Source organism: Strix uralensis, chromosome 5 (genome assembly GCF_047716275.1).
Source record: "Strix uralensis isolate ZFMK-TIS-50842 chromosome 5, bStrUra1, whole genome shotgun sequence".
NCBI lineage: Eukaryota > Metazoa > Chordata > Aves > Strigiformes > Strigidae > Strix > Strix uralensis.
The window spans coordinates 44,174,947-44,199,819 of NC_133976.1; the positions used below are offsets into that span (position 1 = coordinate 44,174,947).

General features: G+C 36.0%; 1 protein-coding gene across 10 annotated transcripts in view; it reads left to right on the top strand.

Annotated features, from left to right (window-relative positions):
• The window catches only part of NAV3 (neuron navigator 3), a 563,787-nt gene that overhangs the window by 393,006 nt on the left and 145,908 nt on the right, over positions 1-24,873 (top strand). For all 10 annotated transcript variants that reach the window (XM_074870640.1, XM_074870639.1, XM_074870634.1 and 7 more), the window contains 3 exons: positions 3,582-3,759; positions 19,673-19,741; positions 22,408-22,547. In XM_074870640.1, coding sequence (XP_074726741.1) covers positions 3,582-3,759; positions 19,673-19,741; positions 22,408-22,547 — 387 coding nt within the window. The remainder of the gene's footprint in view (positions 1-3,581; positions 3,760-19,672; positions 19,742-22,407; positions 22,548-24,873) is intronic.

Genomic DNA, 24,873 nt, shown 5'->3' on the forward strand with positions numbered 1-24,873 from the left:
TTTCTTAACACAAATTATTTGCACCTAAATACCAAACTCCAGCTGACTTGAACAGCATGAAAATATAGATTAGGGATAGCAAATGAGAGAGTTTAGACTTCCTTTTAATTTTCCCTTGAAATTGAACCAAGAAATTCAATATGTTTATGAAGCCTGAGACAATGTTTTAAAATAATAATTTTTCAGTAGTATTAATCTTTTCATGTTACCTCCACAATATTTGATAGGTACAGGGTTTGCCAAGCGTACTTTTAAACTTGCTTATATATGGGATTCAAACAATAAAATTTAATATGAGAATCTTGCTCAGTTAAGTAAACCCAGGAAAGACTATTTGTTTAAGCAAATTTAGTAGTAGTAGTAGCAATGCTGTCAGGATGAGTCTGAAAATTCTTGTATTCCTTTGATGTCACGTAGTAAGTGAAAGAGTAAATGGTCTTGCTGCTTATAGCCCTTTTTGCTCTATTAGTCACCTCATGTGACTGTCTAATACAGTTACAATGAAGTTAATAAATATATTAAATCAAAACCATTAAAGTACCAGTTATCTTAATTAGTATGTAATATTTGCCTTATGAATGTAAAATTAAGTCAGGTGGATACAGGAAAAATACATTTTTTCCAGAGATGGTAATTTCAGTTGAATCTTAGAAGATATCCAGAGAAAAAAAAAATTGAATGCTATTGTTTTATTTTAAAGTTATCTCAGAATTGCTATCTTTCATCATTTCCACATTTCTAGTACCTTAGCAGAAGTGTAACATGGACACAATATGTACGGTCCACTCACTTTTTGATTGTCTGCTTATGGAAAGCTCCTTAACTGATTTAAAAGAACATCTGTATGTACTGTAGATATATTGAATCATGAAAACATTTACATGTTATTATCTCAAAGCTGATTAGAACTTGAATTTTTTAGGGCAGCCTATTTTTACTTGCATATGAAATAACAATCAAATGGGTGAATAACATGAATTTATTTCATGAGAATACTCTTCATTGTTTAATACCATGACTCAGCTCATGATACTTATTTTCTGTACTTTTAAAAATGAAAATCTGAGTGCATTCTGTAATACATTCTTTTATTCATACTTTTGTTTTGCGCTGGAAAACAATTTTTTATAACATATGCTTCAATTGCATAGCATTATGTTAAAATACTACTAAAAGCAATACTATGTAGTGTTAAATGCAAGGACTGTTTTTTAAAACTTTCATTAATCTTTAAAGAATAATTTTAATAAGGTAGACCTTGAGTTCTGAACTAAGATTAAAACTAGTTTTGCTGTTTTGCAGTTGATCATGAATCTGCTGTATATCTGCTAATATGTTTGTAATATTAGTTCAAAGTATCACAGAAATGTGATTTACTTAAATACACCATTTTTGGTTTGTACAATCCTGAATATTAAAATTTCTCTTGAGAAGAAATTGAGAAAAAAAGGCTTTTTAAAATCATTATATTGTCAAGTTACCTTCATAACGTTTTGTCAGCATGTTTATATTTAAAATCAATTAAATTTAGAAACCATAAGTCTGTTTCTTGTAATAGGCTTTGGTAGATGTGTCTTGTTACTACTGGATCATTTATTAATAACCAGGCAGTTTCTGGAACAGTAAACCATGAGCTTAACAAGGATTGAAGCTTTTCCCACCTCATTTGGACACTTGAGCAAAGACATCAAGAACAGAAGTTATTTTCAAATCTTTACTGCAGAATCTCCACTGGAGAACCCAAATGATAAATAATAAGCCAGTTGCTACAAACAAAAACACTCCCCTCCTCTTCCCTGCAAGTGTTTAGTACATATTAGAAGTTTCTGGATTTTTTCTATGTGAGAGAAATCTTCCAACTTTGACTCATTTAAAATTAGGAAATAAAAAGAAGTTAAAAACTGATAGCATTCTTCTTTAGAAATAGTAAAAAATAAGGTTTGACACAGAGCAAAATTTTAAGATAAAAAATTATGAGTGACATTTAACAAAGAGTTCTTTTCCTGAGCATTAAGTGATACAAAGTCATAAGAATAATTAAACCAGTATCATGTACAGAAAATCTTTTAGAATCAGAGCAGCCTAAAGATAGATAGTTGTGTGATTTTGCTGGGTTTTTTTTAAGATCATTTTAAATATAATTTTTCTGTTCCTTGATAAAGATCTTCCTTGAAACCATTGTGACTGCAAAAGTCATTGTTGCTTAAAAAGCTTTCTAATTCTGAGAAAGTTCTTCTGTGTATCTCTGGTATTCTCATGGGAAATCAAAGATCCTGCAGCATCTTCATAGGGAAGATGAGAAAGTATGGATATTTAGGACAAGTTTCTATTTTGCAAAGTATATTCCAGTGTCCGGGATTGTGTTTGCTTTTGAAGAACGGGTTGAGAGCATAAGGACTCCAATGTTTGCTGGCCTGTTAATGTACGTACTAACATTTCACTTACTCTTATTGAAAGAAAATTAGTGTGGTTTAAAGGACATGAATATGACAGTCATTGTTTAAAAATTATGCTTTTAAAATTACCTAAAAAAGGCTGTGTAACACATAGAGCTCAGTATTTAGATTTGCAGGGAAGGCAGAAATATTGCAGTGTTGCATGTTAGGTTACAAGGCTATAGGCCAAATGAAAACCTTTCACAAAAAGTTCAATGCCAAGGAAAATTAATAATGAGGTTATGAACAGACCTAAGTACTGAAGATAATTTCATTAAAGCCTCCTGAGGCTTCTTTTTTTTGACACAGAGATCCTTTATGAGCAAAGAATAGCATTATCCTTTTAAAACCTTCATCTCAGACTGGGGAAAGACTAAGGGAACGGCAGACATGAGGATGCTACTGTGGCTCACCAGAATTTCATACCGGTAGCTATTTTATCCTTACGTAAAAGCTGTAGTTTTGAAGTCCTCATTAAACAGTAATAGCAGTGTAAAATAGAATGCTAGAAAATCATGTGGTTGGAAAATTCAAAGATGCAGTCATGAACCTTATGGTCACCTTTTTTAATAGGTGTTTTCCATTAATCTCCTTCTCTCATGTTCTTTGCAAATTCTTGTGAATAGATATGTGCTCATCCACAAGACTGCTGCCATCTCCTCTTTCTGATTTTTCCAGAAGTCTCTGTTTATTCCCAGTGTACGCAGAACTTGCCCAAAAAGCAAGAAAAGTGATTTAAAGCCATGAGGTAGAAGGGATGTACCTAAGTCCAGAGAGAATTCAGATTTTTCTGAATGGACCTCTGCTTACTGAGAATATTTGTACTGTACTGAGGCATGATTATTTAATTATTTAAGGTTTGGTGTACTTTTCTTTATGACCATGCACATGTGACTGACTCTTCATGAGGACATTATGGAGATACATGTTTATTGCAACAGTGACACATAAATAAGCAAAGATTATAGGAAACAATAAAGTATCAGTGATACCTAACATGTTCCTGATATTAAAGATGAATTAAGAGATAGAAACATGTATGGTTATAGGTATGTACAGAGATGTTTTGGTATAAAAGTGTTACAAAACTGAAGTCTAAAACCACAGTGTTTTCACTTCTTTTTCTTTTTTTTTTTTTTTTAATAGAAATAAGGAATGGAAATTTGAAAGCCATTTTAGGGCTCTTTTTCAGTTTGTCTCGGTACAAACAGCAGCAACATCATCAGCAACAGTACTACCAGTCTTTGGTGGAGCTACAACAGCAAGTCCCTTCACCTCCAGCTGAAATCAGCCAGTCCAAAACGCACCAAGATATGCAGTCAAGGTAGGTTAAAAAGTTAATTTTCTCAGGTGCAAAAGCTTTTTATTTTGTCTGTTCAAAAACTACAAGTATTTGCAGAAAAAAATAGGTTATTTGCAAAAGACTTAAAAGACTGGCTTTTTCCTTTTTTTAATCTATTTTTGCAATGGATATAGGAAAACATCTTAAGTGTTTGTTTAGTATTAAGCTTGCATTTCTTGGGAGTAAAGCTAGAGTGAGGGCAGGGAACATTCCCAATTAAATTTACATTAAATTTGATTTAATTGTAAGGCATTCTTTCACATTATTATTGATTCTACTGTCTATTGCAACATGAGACAGCACACCATGAGGTTAGTATACTCGTTATTTCCACGTTTTCCTCACATACACAGTTCCATATCTAAGCAAACAACATCAAATGATTAGCAAAAAAAGTGGGGAAAAGGCACAATTAATAATTTCATTTGTTATAAACTCTTTGCATCCCCACACATTCTGTTTTTGAATGCCTAATTCTATTTGAATGTTTTTTGAAGGAGAAAAACTGGCCTTAATCTAGTTGTTTCTTTTAAGTGGTCAGTTTATGATTTAGTTTTAGGAAAGCAAAGCACTCAGCAGAATCCTTAATTGCTGAATTATATTACTTTCAGACTGAAGCTGAAAACATGTTTTGAGAAGGTAGTTGCTTGTTGACAATGAGAAAAGAAGCAGTTTTAAACACAAATATCTATTTAAATGGAAAAAGTATTAGTAACATATACTTTATTGAGGAAGTTAAAAGAAAGCCATTCACATGTAGGACTATGTAAAGTGTAGTTTAATGAAGAACTTTACATATTGGTGTGTTGGGTTTAATACTTGCTTGATTTATTATTTGCTTGTTTAAAATTTTTTGTGTACTTACTGAACAATTGTATATCTAGAATGTGATAAATCAGCGACCTAGGATGGATTAAATGTATCAGACTACAATAATGAAATTTTGGTTCTTGAATCCATTCATATCTAAATTAGCCTTTCATGTTAATAGTAAATATATATTATTCAGCTGAGAAAACTTTTCACACTTTAGCCTAATAGAAATCTTTGTCTTGAAACTGGGAATATTGTAAATATACGTTTATAGGAAAACGTTGCTGATGGCATTTTAGTTACCTCATTTAATACAAAAATTAAGATACACTTACGTTTGTCTTGAGCATTACAATGTGAAATGCATTTTTTTTTCTCTGCTATTGATAATGTCTTTGAATGCGTCCTCTGTGAAGTTTACTATTAACATTTAATCTAGGGAATTACGATGTGAAGAAGAATCTGACCACTCTCAACATTTTCTGAAGTTGAATTTCTGCTTTCTGAAGGAAATTTAATACTGCATAAGAGGCAGTTATTCAGAGACTAATTGTTTTTCCTATCATAAGAAAGACATTTTGCATGTAGGTCTACAAGTATTCACTGCTTTAATCAGTGGAATTACGGGCTTAACCAGCTTCATGTAAATACCTTTTGTTATTGGTTTTTGTTTATAATTTAGTAAAAGAACTGAAACATTTCTTGCTTTTCTAATTTACCCATGGTGAATTTTTAATAAAAAAACAGTTACCATGTTCCTTTACACATGACCACTATTGCAAAGAATTCTGTTAGTCCCAAAAAGCTTAGAGCAAAGCAGTTGTTTATTATTTGGAAGACAGTGATTGCACAGTAGTCCTTTGTCTGCTCAGAAATGGTAGGCAAAGAGGGGATGAAGTGTTTATAAAGCTTTCTTTTCATTATAATTCCCCAAGATCTCATGGTCCTTCGTCACCTTTTTCTCTTCTTTTACTTTGCTATGATTAAATATACTTCATTATGAGGAAGGGCAGTCATTCCTTGTCTAGAACCCCAGCATTCATGCCTTTGCAGAGTGACATCTAAGGCTGGTTTAACAAAATTTCTACTTTCACCAGTGTGCTTTAGACCTTCTGTTTTAATGCCAGGAGTTTAAAATAGTTTCATCGTTTGATTAAATTTCTATTCATAACTATGTTTCAGCTGCAAAATGTTTCTATGTAAAAAATTATTACACTGAGATTGATACCATCTTTCTTATTTCCTATCTGTAAACTGAAAGCAATAATTTTTCTGTTTCCTTTCACATATACAGAAGTTCAATGTTTGTCACCATAAACTTGTGTACTGCCTGAGAGAATATGATTTTCTCTATCCATATATTTTTCAGTAAAGACTTTAAGGATAAAAAAAGGTCCCTACTTCTAAAAACTTTCCACTGAATGAAAGATTTCTATCTTCTGCTATGAATGTGTCTAGTATTCTGAGCTGCTAGCAAAACAAGGAGCTCCAGGACTTAGAAACAAACAGAAATATACACTTTTTTTTAATACTAATTGGCTTTTTCATTCATCACTGTCTAGAACTACTATTAGGAAATTAGCATAGAATAATATGTCCCTTTCTAAGACAAATTACTACATTTGAAAAGCAGGTTTCCTACAAACAGATGGGTATATAAAGTATACATTGATATGAACTCTCTGTGGTGGACTTAGCAACCCTTCTTTTCATAGCAGTCATTTAATTTAATTTTTTTCCCATCAAAACAAATATTTTGGAAAATAGTTCAAAATTATTTCCCAAACAGCTTTTAAGTTTTAAGCTGTTAATAAGTAAATAAGAGCTTCTGTTAAGAAAGAAGCCCAAATATGAAATTAAAAAATAAAAAATGCCTTTAATGCGATTCATCTTGCCCACCTTTTGCTACCTGAAGTGCGAACAGGTAGTTTACATGGCTCCCAGGACTGATTTCTATATGATTGCTTTCATGGCAACTGTGTCTCAGCATTAATTGCAGAAGGAACCAACGTGACTGACTGATTTACAGGGCAGGAGTTCATGGTTTAGAAGGTCCTAAGGAATTTATATAGCTGCTCCATGGGACACCTGGGACCTTCAGGTATTTTTGGTGAAAAGTAGTTTCATACAGATACATAGATCTTCCTTTTTCACTGAACGAAGAGTATTGAAAAGTGATAAAATCTAACATGTGTAATAATGTCACATTCTTCACCTTTTCCATGTGAAATTATTAACACAATAGACATTTTAACTACTATCAATAATAGAGTTATTTTACTTTTTTTCTAAGATAGTGGTGATACAATGAGCTATTTTATCCTTTCGTAGTGGATGTTAATCTTTAAGGCAATTTATTATTACACATTTATTGTGCAGCTATGCCTTTATTAGCCTATTGAAGTTCTGAATATGCTTTTAAAAATTCTTAATACTTTCTGTTTTCTAATATTTTATACTGTGAAAAGAGTTGGCATGTAAAAACAGTAAGGCAGCAAATTACTCATGGTGTATATGTTGGAAAAATTATTTGGCAAATGCACATAACAGATTATTTTCCATTAATTTGGTTTGTGGTCCTTTATTACCTAGAAATAGTTCTTTCAGGTTTTTGAGAGGAACAAGAAAAATTATCTTATTATTATGGCAGAAACCAGATAATTAATATAGTAGCAAACACTTGAATGGCACATTCATCTTGATTCAATAATGGCAAAGCTCTTCAAATGTAATTTGAGTAAATTTTCAAAGGTATTGTGAAAATTATCTTCTAATACACATGCATATTTTATTTTACTTAAGACTAACGTATTTCTACTGTGTTAGACACTTGATAAAGCTGTCTTTTTGAGGCACTGTGTACGTTTAAGTGCTTTTGATATGTATGTGTTTGTATCTGTGCAGACATGTAAACAAAACCAAAACATATACACTGAAAAATGTGGATGCTTTTTATAGACTTTGTACTTTTAAATAAGCATTCACACTTCATGTTGTAATTTAAGTCCTTGAAATTACGTCTTAGTAATTGCAGTTACTTTAGGTTAGATTATTCCATCAGAAAAGTAATTTTTATTGCTTCCATCTAAGGTGTAGTAAATATATTGCTTAATTTCAACCTGATTTCCTAGGAGGCAAAATGCCATTCTGTGTGCTTTATTAAAAAAGTACGAAAAGGTGATGGTCTCCACTGTTTCAGAGAGAAATACAGATTATACATGGGAGAGGAAAATACCTCTGAGAAGTCACACAGAAGATGGTCAGGATACAGAAGTGGTAGCATTCAGAAGCTGCTGAAGACCAAGAAAGTTTTGTCCTTGTATGTACAGCGCTAGTGTCTCATTCTCCTAATTTAAGAGAGTGGTCCTGATGATGGTCATGACAATGACGGCACTCTCATCCTGATTTCCAGGTTATGATGTCCTCAGTAATGATGAATGTCTGTGATCATTACTGGGTTTGAGCCTGTTCTGCATGCCCCTGAAGCCAACCTACTTTAGTATCAACCTCAAGGAGAGAGTGTTTGGGACCTTTGTTAACAAAATCTGAAACAGGCACAATAGATGATATTATGACTCTACAGCTTTCATAGCCAGGTTGTTTTGATATGGTAAACAAACAGAAGTCCTAAGGGAAGGTTTCTATAATCAAAATATCATGAGACTGACAGGATTAGGTTTGTGCAGAAATGGGGAATTCAGAAGACATTCAGGAGGCTAGTTGCCCTTGGATGACTAGGAAATCGGTGTTTCCTACAGGAGAAAACACGGATCAGAAATGTAATTAAACTGGTTTCTGGAGGAGTCTCTCTCCCCTTAGTGTAAAGTTTGCATAGGAGGATAATGAATTTTCTACGTCAGGCTCCTAACAAAGTCATCTAAAATTGGTCGGTATGGCAATACTTTAACATTCCTAATCCCATGCAATCTGTCCACAACCAAACTCGGAATTGTGAAAATTATGCAAACAGAAGGGGAGCCAGGTTCTGGATGTCAAAGAGTATCATCGGTTTATCTAATCCTAGGGCCAATAGCAACATTTCAAATTCAATGTAAAAAGAATGAAGAAAGTTGTTTTATGGTAAGTGAAATTTCATTGAAAATAACATGCTTTACTTATGGGAGATTATAATTTCTTACCACTAAGTATAAAAACTCTTAAAATTATTTAGATGATTATTGGAAAAATCTGTGGTAAATAATAAATGGTAACCTAAGGTAGAGAATGATTTTAGATGTGATTTCTGGTTTCTTTTTATCCTAAAATTTCCTATATTCTTGTATGACTGACTCTGGGAATTGAATACTTCAAAATCTGAGGTAGGCGCTTCACTCTTTACTTATGACTTTGTTGCAGCTTTGAGATAGTTAAAAAAATACAGTGCTGGTGGCCTTATTTATTTCTGTCAGTACAGATAGATGACAACAATGGTTACATTATATTTTTATGCTTCGCTTTGCTAGTGGATTCCATTATCACAGCAATACATCTAAACTTTCTGCAGTGATGATCTTTCAACCACCCAGATACTAAGAGAAAACACATGTGGATGAAAGAAGTTCTGTCTCATTTATGGATTAGGCAGTAACTGGTTTCAGTAAGCTGTCAGCAAGATTCCCCGAGACGGACAAACTATTTTATCACGTACAGGAATGATGAGCACAGCTTGAGGTCCAGATGGATTTTGTTAAATTTGTTCTATTAAAAGAGCACCCTGGTTTTCCTAGGCATATAAACAAAGTTAGGTAGCTGATTTCTACAGTCAGTTGCATATATAACTACTGCAAGGAACAGGGTTTCATGTTGCCTCCTGCTTAGAAGTATCAGGGGAAAAATGAAGCATATTGGACACGCAGCTTGTGCTGTGTGAAATACAGTAATGCAAATGTAGTGGTTATGATTATGAATTTAAATAAATCCATGTTAGAATACTGGCAATCTGGATGCCAATCTGGGTTACACTACTTTCAATTTAGAAAAAGGCCTTTGTTTCTGTGTTCTTGAGGTTTAAAATATGTTAACTGTCTACCCTGAGTACATTGCACTGACACAGGCTAAAAAATGGAATGTGTACATAGTCATGCATCTTCCTTGGTTAATGGAAAGGAAAGTGATGAAACTTCACTGTCCTTAGCTCTTGATATTGCTAGTCACTTGGTTTTACTGAAGGGAAACAGGTAGGCGGTTCCTGCTTTTCCTGCTGCAGAATCACTATCTAATGACTACAAAGAAGAAAAATTAGGAAAAGGTTTGTTTCTTCTTTCTATTCTTTGTTTTCTAGTAAGGGTCTAAGTGAACAGACCACTATTATTAGTCTAATCTGATGTATTTTTCTGCATCTGGGAGATAATACAGAATGAATTGCTTAATGTGATTGCATCAGCTGACCTTCAAATGGACCTTAGGGATTTAATTTTACTTTAACTAAGCTATCTTTCTATCTTCAAAATCAGCTTTGGCCCCATTTTGTTCTACTCCTCTAAAACGCAATCATTACAGTCACAGAATCACAGAATCATCTAGGTTGGAAAAGACCTTGAAGATCATCTAGTCCAACCATTAACCTACCATTGACAGTTCCCAACTACACCATATCCCTCAGCGCTGTGTCAACCCGACTCTTAAACACCTCCAGGGATGGGGACTCCACCACTGCCCTGGGCAGCCCATTCCAACGCCTAACAGCCCGTTCTGTAAAGAAATGCTTCCTAATATCCAGTCTAAACCTTCCCTGGCGCAACTTGAGGCCATTACCTCTTGTCCTATCGCTTATTACTTGGTTAAAGAGACTCATCCCCAGCTCTCTGCAACCTCCTTTCAGGGAGTTGTAGAGGGTGATGAGGTCTCCCCTCAGCCTCCTCTTCTCCAGACTAAACAACCCCAGTTCCCTCAGCCACTCCTCGTACGACATGTGCTCCAGACCCTTCACCAGCTTCGTTGCCCTTCTCTGGACATGCTCGAGTAATTCAGTGTCCTTTTTGTAGTGAGGGACCCAAAACTGAACACAGTCATCGAGGTGCGGCCTCACCAGTGCTGAGTACAGGGGCAAGATCACTTCCCTGTCCCTGCTGGCCACGCTATTTCTGATACAAGCCAGGATACATTGGCCTTCTTGGCCACTTGGGCACACTGCTGGCTCATGTTCAGCCGGCTGTCAGTCAACACCCCCAGGTCCCTCTCTGACTGGCAGCTCTCCAGCCACTCCTCCCTAAGCCTGTAGCGCTGCTGGGGGTTCCTGTGGCCGAAGTGCAGCACCCGGCATTTGGCCTTATTGAAACTCATACAGTTGGCCTGAGCCCATCGCTCCAGCCTGTCCAGATCTCTCTGTAGAGCCTCCCTACCCTCGAGCAGATCAACACTCCCACCGAACTTTGTGTCATCTGCAAACTTACTGAGGGTGCACTTGATCCCCTCTTCTAGATCATCAATAAAGATGTTAAACAGGAGTGGCCCCAAAACCGAGCCCTGGGGGACACCACTCGTGAGTGGCCGCCAACTGGATTTAACTCCATTCACCACAACTCTTTAGGCCTGGCCATCCTTGCAGCCCGGGACCTGGACCGCTGCATGTTTACGTGGCAGCTCCGTCTGGGTCTCCACGTTCTTTCTGGTGGGGGTTTTGACCCAAGTGGAGACCATGGTTCAGTCTACTCGTGGAGGACGATGAGATGACAGCTAGCTCAGATAAGCTCTAGACCCAGTAGATGGACTGTGCCCTGTCCACATGAACTGCTGCTCAAACTGATGCGCCTCACCCTTCTGACCCACCATGCCCTGTTTGCCCATCCTGATCGCCGCGCTCCTGGTCACTTGCGTTCCCTGGGGGATGCTCTTGTACGTGAGGGGCGTGGGGCGTCGTCACTCCGGTCTCCACCCACTCTGAGTCCCCGCTGCCCTCGTTCGCAGCTCACTCTTCGCACTCAGGGGGGAGGTGGTTTGAGGCTCTCCCTCTTCCCTGGGCTTCTGCCTTCTCGGCTTTCAGTTCTGCCGTGGGGTTTTTTTATGCTTTCAGAAGGGTCCCCCGCCACTATCCTCCTCTTGGGAGCCCCTCTCCTCAGCAACTGAGCTAAGAAGGTGGAGGCAATGAGTCCTCATGATTCCCAATTAAAGGAACTTCAGGAAGGAAGTTCTTTCATCTTCATTGTCCTGAAGTCCAAGCAACTAAAGTATATAGTATCTCTATGTACCAGTTAAATCAGTTAACTGTGTACCTAAGCAAATAGATGATAGTAAAGAATGATGAGTTGTATAAATTAGAGATTTGTTCTTGTGATAAGCACAATATAGGTCATCAGGAAAAGTGGCTCAAACGTAGCTATGAAATTAATCTATACATTTGATAGAACTGTCATTACATGTTGGGAATTACTGCAGTCTCGGGCGTTTTCTAGGCTACAGTTATGATATATTGACAGAACATTGTAAAAAATACACCTTCATAACTTCCTACATATTAGTATTACTGCCACAGTATCATTAGCAATTTTTTTCCCCCTAAAATTCACCTTAATGGCTATATTTTGAAACAGCATGCAAAAATGCATCAGCACTATTTGAAGTTTCATAATGCATACTTCTGTTTTATTTGAAAGACTTAGAAATTACCGTACACAAAAGGCTTACTTTTTGATGATGACAAATGACTAACCTTTCTCATAACCTTCACACAGAAAAGGCAGAATAATGCAATCACAAGAATGTATTTGTGACATACTTTCCTGTAGCCCATCCTCTCTAAGATAAGAAGATATCTATTAATATTTCTGAAGCTTAAAATAAGGGGAAAAAAGTTTCAAAGCAGACTTCCAGTTTCTAAAACAAATAGTCTTTTCTATAGCTATAATATAACATCTACTAGATAGAAAAGATAAAATGTAAATGATAAGGCATTTCATAGCCTCTCAATAGCTTTTAAGATTTTTTTAAACTTTTCATCTATTTAACCATTTCACTACCTAACTCTCAGAAACTGCTTATGTCTTTTACCTTTTTACATAAGTCTGTGGGTTGGATCCTGAAAACCTTGTCCTTTACTGGTTGGTATCTGCCCTCGTGCGTTATTTAGTGTGTTCTACAGTTTGTCCCCTCTGCAAAGTACCTGATGTTTGCCTGAACCTGTCACATGAGACTGATTTCTCCTGTTTATAAATTACCTCTGCTATCTGCTCAACAATGATATTTCTTTCTCTGCCTCTTGCTCTGTTTGCATTTTGAAATGCGACTGTCATCCTTTCTTGTTATCTATTCTTACAGTTTTCAACAGTGTTTTAATTCAGATTAGTGACAATTCTCATTGTGTGCATTTCAGATATTCTCATTGTCTGCCCTTGTCTCCCTTGCCACTCATTACTTTTTATATTTCAGTTTTGGTGCACTTTGGCCATAATTTTCGCTGTTGCTAATCCAGATCATACAGTATTTAATGGGAAGTGTCCCATTCATACTTGCAGCATTTGAATCCAAATTTTCATATATTTCCTTTTGAAGGAATAGAAGCTTTATGATGTAGCTATTTTCCCTTCAGACATTTTTTGTTACTCTACCCTCACTTTCCATAGATATTCATTAATTATCCTCATTCTTTGAAAATGAGATCTGATGCAATTGTGTCCATGAATTTTTTTCCTTTCCCAGGCCTGCCACCTATTTAATTCTGATGTCTTGCAAACATTTGGGGTTGCCTGTAATTTTGTGTATATGGCAAATAAATTTTAAGTAAATGTAAAGTGCAATGGGACCCATATTGAATTATTGAAGTCTTCATTCTTACCTATTCTGAAGCAAAATGTTCTTTCATTATTCCTATTTATTCCTTAATGCATTCATTGATAGTAGTGTGTGACTCAGTCTTTTCCTTGCATTCTTGTATTCCTTTAAGTAATAATTTTATATTTGTCCTGCTACTTTCTTTGCTACGGTCAGTCCTTTTTATCAACTTTGATTTTTTAGTATTTTCAGAGACTGCAAAAAATGTGCATATTGCAGTTTTGCAGATGTCAGTTAATGAAATAACATTACACTTTGCAGCCACTATGGAGAAGATGGCTTTCTCTCTTCATTTACTGAAAAAAAAAATTACAAATCCATACAATTCCAAAGAAGGACACACAGTGCTGTTTATGACAATTATTGACCATGGAAAATGGATTAAAATAGAAGTGAAAAAATTAGCTTTTGTTATATTTCAAATTGACCACACTTACAAGAAATAAATTAAAAGCTTAGGAAAATTACTTTTATATGTATTTTATGTTTTTGTCTGCTTTTTTGAAAATGCTTATGGGAACATAGCTGAAATGTTGATAGAATCTTTTGTAATTTCTTTATATTGCGTAGCCCTTTACAGTTTCAGAGTCAATGGGAAGACCAAACAAAATGCTCAGAAATGAACTTTTCAATAAAAACAAGCTTAACTATGTGATAATTGTTTGACTGATGCAGGTTTATAGCAATTCCAACCATACTTTAAGATGTGTTGATGAATGTGGACCTTCTGGAAATCTTTGAAAAGGTTCAAGAGACAATGAGTGTAGATCTGAAGAAGTGACAGCCTCAGGCTTTCTGGCACCCGTTTTTTCATTCCCTCTAGGAGGAAACTTTGTTACAGTCTTATTCTATCAAATTGTGAAACAGAATAGTGACATACATTTCTGTGCAGATCATGTGATATAATTTTGTTCTAGTGTAAGATCATAAGAGGTATGGAGATAAGGCCATAAAAGGGTACAACTGGCCCCTAAGGGCCTACTCCTAGTTCTGGCAACACACTGTTATCTATTTGGCTGATTTGTTCAGAGAAATTATTGGTTTTTAAAAGATTGTATCATTTCAGGTGAGCTACAGGTCAGGTTAAGCACAGTAGTGGAGTAGCACATTTATTAATTTGTTGATATTCTCTTTGTTTATTTAATGTTGTGATTCATATATTCCTTCATTTCGTTCCACAAAATACCCATACTACAAATACTGGGAACAGGGAGGGAAAGGTATGGTCACTGTGGCAGATGATTCGTTCTTACTACAAGTCACTGTGTTGTGCAAGAACATAAATGTTGATGCAAAACTGGGTTATCTGCGTTTTAGTTTATGAGCTGTGAACAACAGGAAAACACTGAAAACACAATTTTACTTATACCTCCAAGCCTGAATCAGTTGGAGACAGACTTCTTGCATAAGATGCCAGAAGTTCAAACAGTGGAAAGGAGAGATGTCAACCTAATATAGAACAGATATGAGCTAGAACTGCCTGAGCCATACACATTTCCTCTTGTGAATGAAAAAATAAATGTATGGGTCTGTGTTAGATATACATATATAAACTATAAAATATAGATATATCTATAAAGTACACATATGTATATAATATTCATATATAAATTACATTTTAAAATATATATATAAGTAGATAGATACATATATGTAGATGTAAGCATATATTAATTCACCAGGACTGGGCTAAAAAGGCAAAAGAAATGTCTGAAAAATATTGTCTGTGGGAAACTTCAGGTTTTTTGGTTTTCTCCTCAGTGTTCCTTGGTGGTCCATTTGAGGAATCAGAGATCTTTTACCTGCCCAGACTGTTTGGTATGGTGAGAAGCCTGGAAACTTTTGTTTCCTGTGGCATCTCTCCAGGCACACTTGGTATTTGAAGTCGGATGAACCTTAGAATATTATCTCTTGTGCTTTGTGCCAGGCAGGCTGATGAGAATCATACAGCCAAGGAGCTTATTTTAAGAAAAATAAATTAAAAAAAAAAAATGTGTACAGCACAATCAAGACCTTTTGGGGAAATTTTTATGTTTAAAATGCATTCTTTTAAACCTAGTTTTTATCAGGGAATCGTTCTAATTGAAAAGTCTTGAACAGTTCTGGAGTTCAGTCACCCTAGTGATATAAATGCACTTTATAAGATCAACAGCATATTAAAATTCAAATATGCCAGTAAGGTTGAAAGACTGATTACATACTGCAAACCCTTTTGCATTTTGTCTAAATTTAACAGATCACATAGCTGGCATTTTAGAACCACCATGTGACTCTTAACATTGTAGAAAAATGACAGTGTGCTGTAACATGATCCTTTTGATCTTTCGAAAGACTGTTAATAAAAAGTAGATGATATTCATGGTGATGCTGTATGGGTTAATTTTTGAAGTAGGAGGTTGAAATATTTTCAGCTTGATTCATGCTCCAGGTTTATAGGAGCTCCATCCTTCAGCTTTATGTGGTATACACACTTTCAAGGAGTTGTTTCTTTCCTATTATACCATGCTATTTGTATAGCAACAAGACAGACTTTCTGGCAGTTTAGTCCAGTGTCAAGCAATCACTTGCCTTCACTCTTCATCCTCTGTGTTTTTATTTGCCCATTTCAGCTGAATATTTCACTTCACTTTCATTGGGAGGGCAGTTAAGAACCTTTAGCTTATATTGACTTTCTAGGTTGCCCTACACCTTTTAGGTCCATTTCTTAATCCTTTTACCCTGCCTGCAACTGCATGCCCTCCATCAGTTCCCAGTCTTGGTGGAACATGGGGCACAGCTTCCCAACATGACTGACCATGCTGCACAGCCACGTGGTGCAGCGCAGAGTCCTGGGTTTTGCAACCAGCATGGCTGTAGTACAGCTGTGGTGTTCCACGTCAGCACCTCACGGCCAGGCCAATCTCTAACATCTCTGTAGCTTCTTTCTCAACACCACCCCAGCTACCTCTGTTCTTAACTGCCTTTCTGGAGAGTTTCAGCATATATATTCCATTTTCTCTAAGCATTTAACCAAGGGACCAGCAACAGAAGTTACCCACTATCACTATTTCATATCTGCTGTGTTGGGTAGTGTTTCCCTGATTTGTGAGAGAAAAGATGGGGGCTTGATTTCCACTGGCAGCCAGTTTGAAGAGTCCAGCTGATTTCTAAGGGTTTGGGATTAAATATGTTTATACCATCTTACCTCTTTTGAACAGGATTTGCTTAACCAAGAGCATCTGCCTTCCCTTCCCCTATGCATTAGGTGGAAGGGGAGAGCTAAGCTTGATGCCAGAGGCCACAAGGCCTGTTCCTGGCCCAGGTCCAGTGCCACAATTGCCTCCAGGATTGCAATACAGGGCTGTAGCTGCAGGAGCAGTAGGGTTTTCTGCCAGCTCTGCAGTCAGGGTTAGTCTCCTCTGTACTTCATATGTCCCTTTCCTGCCAGTGCACTGTGGCTGGGCTTTTTAGATGACTGCTGTAAAGCTGTGACCATGTTGTGCAAGTCTGGTGGTGGGAGTATTATGTCAGTGGAAAGGGACTTGGGAGCAGACAGCTGAGAACCGGAGGCTTTAAAAATCCCCCTTTCCAACCCTCTGACAAATAAACCCTTCCTTGTCCTAAATGCTGTAGTGTTAAACTTGTACTGTCTGGTTTGTTAACATGAATCTGCTGGTTTAATGGAGGTACATATTTATTAAACCTTTGTGTGGATCTGTAAGCATAAAAAATGACTGTTTTAAGAAAAACAGGTTTATTTTCCTGATTGCCAGATGTAACCCTCAGACAATTATCTGGTAGGATGGAGGGCAGCAGCTACGTATTTGTTTATACATTTAAAAGAGTGGCTAGACTTTAGATGTGTTGTAGTTCACATCTGTAATAATGGGGCCAGCGGTTGGGAAATAGGCATCCATGCAAAGCTTTAATAAGTACATCATATGGAGTGTTAATTGAGAAGGAAAACCCAAAGTCATTAGGAACTTGATGCACCTGATTTATGAGCTGTTAAAGTTCTCTTTTTCCCTTTCATTTGTCACATTACTTTGGAAAATAAATTTACCCAGTCATAGTGGAAATGATGCTTTACTGACATTGACATCAATGCCTTTCAAGCCTGTCTGGAAAGTTTGAAAGCAGTCTGTAGGCTGATATTTCATGAATTTGCTAGTGGATAGAGTCCCACGAAATAAGCTTGGAAGTAAAGCATTCTAGCAAGCATTTCCAGATAGGTGTTTCATATGAAAAACAAGTGCCATCTGTCTGTGGGCTACCTTATCAACAACTTGGCAACATAAATGAGATTGAGTTATTTGACCTTTCCAGCTACATTGGAATTGTGTTGTTTGAGATAGAGAAGCTATGATATGCTACAGCAAGACACAACCTTCAGCCTTTTCATCCAGTGGTTAAGATGCATCCTATTCACTCTGTTTTTCCAGCTCACTGTCTATGTTGATTGTACTGTGTATCATTTTATCTTTTACAACATAAATGCACTAAGGTTTTATTTGACATGCTGTTTTCTCACAAACTTCTTTGTTTAGTCAATGCAGATAACTAGCTAACCATTTCTAGATTCTTTCATTTTAAATATGTTGAAAAGAACCATGAGTCAAGACATTGGCGATTATGTCAGGCACAAATTTAACACCTTCAGCAAAACATCCTATGTCACATTTGCATCTTAAATCCAAACGTTATTAAGAAAGATAGCTGTAAATGAAATATAATTTAGTATACTAATGACTGGATAAAAATATATAAACTGTAATTATTATGACTATTATAATTCCCACAGAAGTTCTGGTCATATAAAAAAGCAGTTTGTCACCATTACAGTGAAGATACATGTCAGAGAACTGAATGATGGTTTTATATATTGAACAATTCCTTTTTGCCCTCTTAAGACTGAAGTACTCCCCTTTTTTTTGTATTCATCATGTGCACATGTGCTATTTGTAATTGGCAGGCACAAAGGCAATGCTGAACCTCTTACTGGGGCTTAATTTGGTAAAGTAACAATAATCATGCATCCCATTCAAGTCTCACATTGTCCCTTGGTTTGTGCCTTCTCCTTGCCCCTCTACAGGACTGCTGTACCAGTATGGGAAGACCTTCCTCCTTTGAGGGCTTCTCCCATCTGTTCTATATTCAGGCTATCTGCTTCAGTGGACTAGCAGAAATTGCTTAACACTTTTCTGGTAGACTCAATACCACCAGGTGTTTTTTATAAGTGTTGCCAGTCTATAAAGCCAGGACTAAAGCATTGTGATTTCTATGCTACTCAGAATTTCTGGAAGACGCAGAACTGTAAGAGACAAAAGCAATCTGTAACTATCAAATTTTCTGCTTACTCAGTTCTCTGTCACTTCCTTAATAATGCAAGGAATTTGATGTTGTGATTGCACCTGGCTTAGGCACCTGTCTATATCCTTAGGCTATGTGGATGCCAAAGGATGCACCTGTTTGTAGTAACTGAAATTACCTGGCAGGAGGCCTTACATTGTCTGTACATTTGACATATCCCCTATGCAAATGTCTAAAAGAATAGAGGCATAAATCTGCTGTTTAGTAATGGCACATTGTTGGGTGTTTCAAGGAACATACAGTTTTTAGTGCTGTAGCACAGCCTATCTTCTGTTGCAGAAATACTACTCAGATGCCTTAATAGACAAAGGTGCATTTTCCTGTGGAATTTAACAGTGAGTCTAAGCACATGTCAGGGCTTTCCTAATGAGGCCTCTGATTCATTGCCTGGGTCATGTATCACATACATGACCTGTGCTGCTGTAACAGTAATAAAAATTATGATGGGATGCTTCTTCCATATAGCCCTGCTGTCAGGAGGGTCACCTTTCTTTATCAGGATTTTTCCTGAGTCCATGATGGATCTGGTATAGCAGATTTGTTCCTCACTGCTAGACTGTGAACCTGTGCAGATTGCTGGAGAGACTAGTAGCTGTATATTTGTGTTTAGCACTTTTTGTGGATGAAAAAAAGAAAAGGCACAGAGGTTTGAGGTACACTCTCTGTGAATTGAGCTTAGACTTCAGTAATTCAGTCACTGTGGAAATTTGCCCACATTGTCTATTCCTAAAATAATTTCTAGCAAATGAGACAAGCTATAACAATATCCATTATTTCATAATCTGTTCATTGCATCTCTCATAAAAATCTGCATGTTTGCATTATTTCATATTATTGCCAGTTAATTTGTGTTTTCTATCCATGTTCAATTTGCATTCATTAACTCATAGTTTGCTGGTAAGTGTGTTCTTTCTATACATGTTCAAAGAAATTCTTTAATTCAATTTCTCTGTTTCTTCTCATACAGTCTCACAGCCAGATATGCAACTCAGTCTAATCACAGTGGAATTGCAACCAGTCAAAAAAAGACTTCTAGGTCAGTTAAATATCTCTAATTTATTGCTTGTTAGTGATACTCAAGCAAGTATATGCCCATTGATATTTTGTCCTTAGGACATAAGCAGACATTAAACAATGTGTATTTATGTTATGCGTGCAAGCTTCGCAATTATGAGTTTTGCCACAGGAAAGCCTTGTATGATCTGGAAGGAGCTGATTTGTACTGTCTATTAGCAATATTTCTAGTTGTTATGTATCTTGCATCTTTGTATCCTGCATGTAAAATATTAGATGTGAAGGATTAGTTGGTGATTTTAGTGCTCTCTACTCTCTGGCTCAAATCCTCACCTTAGTCATGAGTGAAAAGAAGTTTGGGAGTCCATCCTAATTCCTACTAGATGTTTTGCATGTATCACAAATCCACCTGAAATGTTGACTTCACAGAGCCAAGTTCAAGCAGAAGCAAAATAGAGCAGAAAAAAAGAACCACTTCTAAGACTTCTGCTCCATCAAGAGTCACCTGCACACAGTCCCCACTGATGAGATGCTTTGTTTTGGCAGTGAATTTGACAGCTGTGTGTAGCAACTGATCTGTTTCAGGTTTCATCAGTACTTTGAGTTTATCATTTCCATGAGCACTAAAATCTACAAGCTAGACTGCAGAAGAAAGAAACTGAGGTCTAAAGCTTACTCTTGTTTCTATTTTTTTTTTTTTTGTGGAGGATAATTAATGTGTTCATTAATTATACCTTTGCTGTACAGTTCATTGGTGAGAACAATGAACTCTAAACTGCATAATCTACAAAAAGATTGCATTTTGTGGTATAGTGCACTAACACAATTTGAGTTGCTGGTGATAGCTTGGAATGGGCTATACCACGGTCCAGTTGCTTTGCACCTGCGTTTATAGGTCTTCACTTTTCCTTATTGCTGATGTTCCTGTCTTGTCCACATTCAACATGTCGGGGTTAACAGTCTTATTGTCTAATACTTTAAATCTGTGGCAGTGTTTCCGAAGCCTGTTCAGAGGTATGTGACTTGTCCCTTATTTGTTATTCTCCTCTTTGCATTTCCTTAGCTGCTTAACAAGATTCTGCAAGAGCAGTTTAAAACCTGAATTCAGTTAAAAAAGACAGCAAATGAGGTAAACTGGAAAGTGTGTAGAGCAGATGACCTCATGTATAATGTGCTTACTGTGGCAAGTTCTCAAATTCTGGCATGCAGAATATATGCAGAACTATTTTATATTTTAACAGATGAGGTTCCAGTGTTGCACATGCCTTCTCATTGCTTTTTTCATTACCTCTGACAAACGATCTCAAGGCTCTTACTGCCTGTCAAATTAGGATAATGAGAAGGAGCAAATGGATTTTTAAGTTTGTTTTAGTGCATTCTTCAGGGAACAGAAGATCACTAGAATTCATGGGTCATGGTAAAGGTTACCATGCATACAGCTGCAGAGCAGAGACAGTCTGCTCTGGGCTCGGCACAGAGACTATCAGGGCAGGCTGGCAGCCAGAATGAGCCATAAAAATAACTAATGGATTAGCTCTCTGAGGCTTAAATTGGTAAAGGAAGAGAACATGGAGCTGTTCACATGTGTTTGCTAATGAAAATAAAATTATTTGAACATTTCTGTTACAGCAGTATATTAAACAAAAAAAGTTTGGAAGAAATCTGACGTTTTGTAATTCTTTGTAATGTGATCTTTTTTTTTTCCCTTCTGATGTTGCTCTTTCATAATATAGTGAAACTAACAGAATTTGATAACTCTGGTATAATTTGTATTGCCACTATTAAAATCATCATATAATTCCAATAAGTGAGAAGCAGGAGAGAGATATTCTTCTATGGCAAAAGCCGCTTGCTGGTTCGAGCATTTAATTTTGTCTATCAGATAATAAAACTGGAAAGGAGTGGGGGTGCTCACAAAGATGCTCAGAAAGTTTGAAGTAACCATGTATTAAAGAATCTTACATCAGAGAACAGATTGAAACAGAAAAAAGATGCAGGCTTACACGTGCCACTGATAACAGGGTTTATATTTTTTTCCTTAGCATAGTCACACAGTAAGGTTCAGATGGTGGCAGCAAATACTAACAAATGAACTGTATAGACTGGATTATATACTTCTATCTAAAAGGTTTACATGCATCTATAACATCTAGCTAAAATAGGTATTTTCAATATTTTTCATTTAAAATAGTAAGGTGGAAGTGCTTTAGCCAATAGCCCTCTGAAAAATAACCAAAGATAACTAAAAGGCCAGCATTTATTCTAAACACAGCTGTGAAATATTTACTAGAGTAAGAGATATGAAATATTTCTCAACTATGTATTGTTGTACTTTCTAATCAATTTCTGCAATATTTTCTCTTCAGAAGTGACAGATTTAAATACAAGTTGATATTTCACTTTAATGGTTTGTTAGGGTGAATCTGTTTTAGCAATGTTAATGGCAAATGCAAAGCATCTTCTTACATGTCTTGTGACTCTAGAAGGCATTTTTTTCCCTTTTGTGTGCGTAAAGATAAGATTTTATTTTCATTTGTGGAGTCTAACTAATTTGAATCCTCCTGTTCATTGTTGCTGAAATCATTGTTTTCAGTTGTTGGTTTTAAATTCTGGTCTGATCTTTGCATACTGCTTCCTCTATAGGTTGCATTACATAAAGTGAACTGATTTCTGATTATACCATTCCAGGCTTCCAGGACCCTCAAGGGTGCCAGCTGCAGGCAGCAGTACCAAAGTCCAGGGAGCTTCTAATTTAAATCGGAGAAGCCAGAGCTTTAACAGCATTGACAAAAACAAGCCTCCACAATATGCAAACGGAAATGAAAAAGGTAAGTGATTAAAAGTTACTAAGCTTACTCTACATAACATACAATTGGAAAAAAAAAAATACCAAAAGAACCCATCCACAAGGAACAAAGAAGTGAATGCAATATTTAGACTTGGTAAGGAAAACCTATGGAGACAGGGCTCTGAATTAGGACATGTGGTTGAGTTGGGATTAAAGTTCAGAACTGAAAACTTTCAAGATATAATTATATTTTAACACTCTTTAATAGAAATATCACTGGGTGATTTTTTCTGAAGTAAAAATGAGTCCATATTGGATGTGTAATCTTGGTCCATATTCAAATTTACTCATACCCAAAAGAAGATTGCCATAATTTTCAGGGGACTTTGCATTTTAGCCTCTAATGGAGAAGAATCAGAATATTTTATTTGCGTCAGAATATTACATGTATCTATTCCTTCAGAAACTTACCTAGTGTGTATATAAGTATGAATAGGGGATTGGAAATTAAGTCAAATGTAATGAAATTTTGCAGGGAATTGATTTCTGTGTTCGTGTTTTATTGCCTCCTTTAAATATGAACGTCCATTATGGAAACAGACTGAGTTCCGTGGGTCCTTCTATTTCTCCCACCCTGACACTGTCTTCCTGGAAAATATGCCTCTTCAGGCTTTATCTCAAAAAGAATAATCTAAAAATTCAGCTTTCTGAGTTGTGTAACTAACCCAGCCCCTTTCCCCTCTTCTTTCTCCCTTTGTGTAATGAACAGCATTTTATTCATATCTCTGGGTTAGAATACAGTTGAAAATGATACAATATACATAGTACCCGTTTGCATCCTTGGGGTCTGTGGGAGGAACAAGTATGCAGTGAATGTTCTTCATCCAAGCAACAGGCAGCTATCCAGATTTTTTTTACAGAATTCTGATGAACACACTTTGCCCCTAGCTGTATCTGAAGATATAAAACCATCCTTTCAATAGTTATTTCTTTATTTTTACTGTCAGGGTTGAATGTTTTAGATAGTTCTATAGTGAAATTTATTTTATCAAGGACTTGTTTGTGGCAAGACATCCAGGCTAAAACTAGAAAAAGATCAGAGTGAAAACTGAGCAGACACTGTATAGTTCACAAATACAATAGTGAAGTTACGAAGTAGGAGATGTGGCTGCTTGAGTGAAGGTATGTAAAGCAGTTTAGGTTTTAGAATTGCTTCATAATGTTGACATAAGTTTGCTACTGAAATATGTGAGTGTGCAATGGTTCAAGGTGAGACATGCTTGTAGATATTAATATTCTTAACTTGTTACTTGGAAACAGCCTTTTAACTGCTAAAGTTTTCATTTCATTGCACATTTATGTGGCTTTTTTGCATGATGAATTTCTTTACTTTCCCATTTCTTTACAGCAGAGAATGAGAACCTTGATGAGATTTTTAGTGAAGTCATCACTTACAAGAGGATAAGGGGTCACTTAAGTTTCTGTATAATCATTCAATTCATTTTATAGGATATAGAAAATGTAATTTTGCATAACTACAGAGTGCTATATTTGAGATGTTTTTGTCTGCTCTTTTTTCTTTCTTTCAAAACAGCAGAATGGATGGAAGAACATTGATTTTACTTGAGAATATAAACCAAATGCAAGTTTGTTCTAGAGTATAAAGCGGAAGTTAATCAGAGTATGAGGCAGAAGTTAATTAGAAAAAATAAATGCTGTGAGTGCAAGGATAGCAATGTGATATTTTTATTATACACTAAAAGAAAACATGAGAACCTGTATTTGAATTCACTGTGCTACTTCTTTGCCTAAAGAGAATAACAACTGAATTTATATTTTAAATTTAATTATTACAGTGGCTAATTTTTGAATATTACAATGAAATTTCCAAGTTGTCTTTTGATATTTTTTTGAAGTATTTGAGGATGTTCTGTGACCTGAGTTTTTTTGAAGAATTTGTTTAGAAACAAACTTCAACCCTCACAATAATAATAATAGCAAACACATTTTTTAAAGAAAGTATCACTATATGTTGAAAAACTGATTTTTCTGTACAATCTGACACATATAATAAACCTTATATTTCAAATTTTGCTTCTGATGCAGTTATCTTGGAGCAAGATAACTTTAACAGCTTTCATTGAGTAAATATATAGTCCATACACTCTAATTTCTGAGACATAGAACATATAGTAAATAGCTTGTAATTCTGCATTAGCACTGCATAAACTGAATCGGAAAAAGAGATGACTTGCGCTAGGTAAATAGTCATTAGAGGCTGGGACCTCCAGACCTCTTCAAGGGCAGACCACTTCTGGTACGTTTTTCTCTGCTGAACACTTTTCTGTATGTGCTGTAAGGAGACC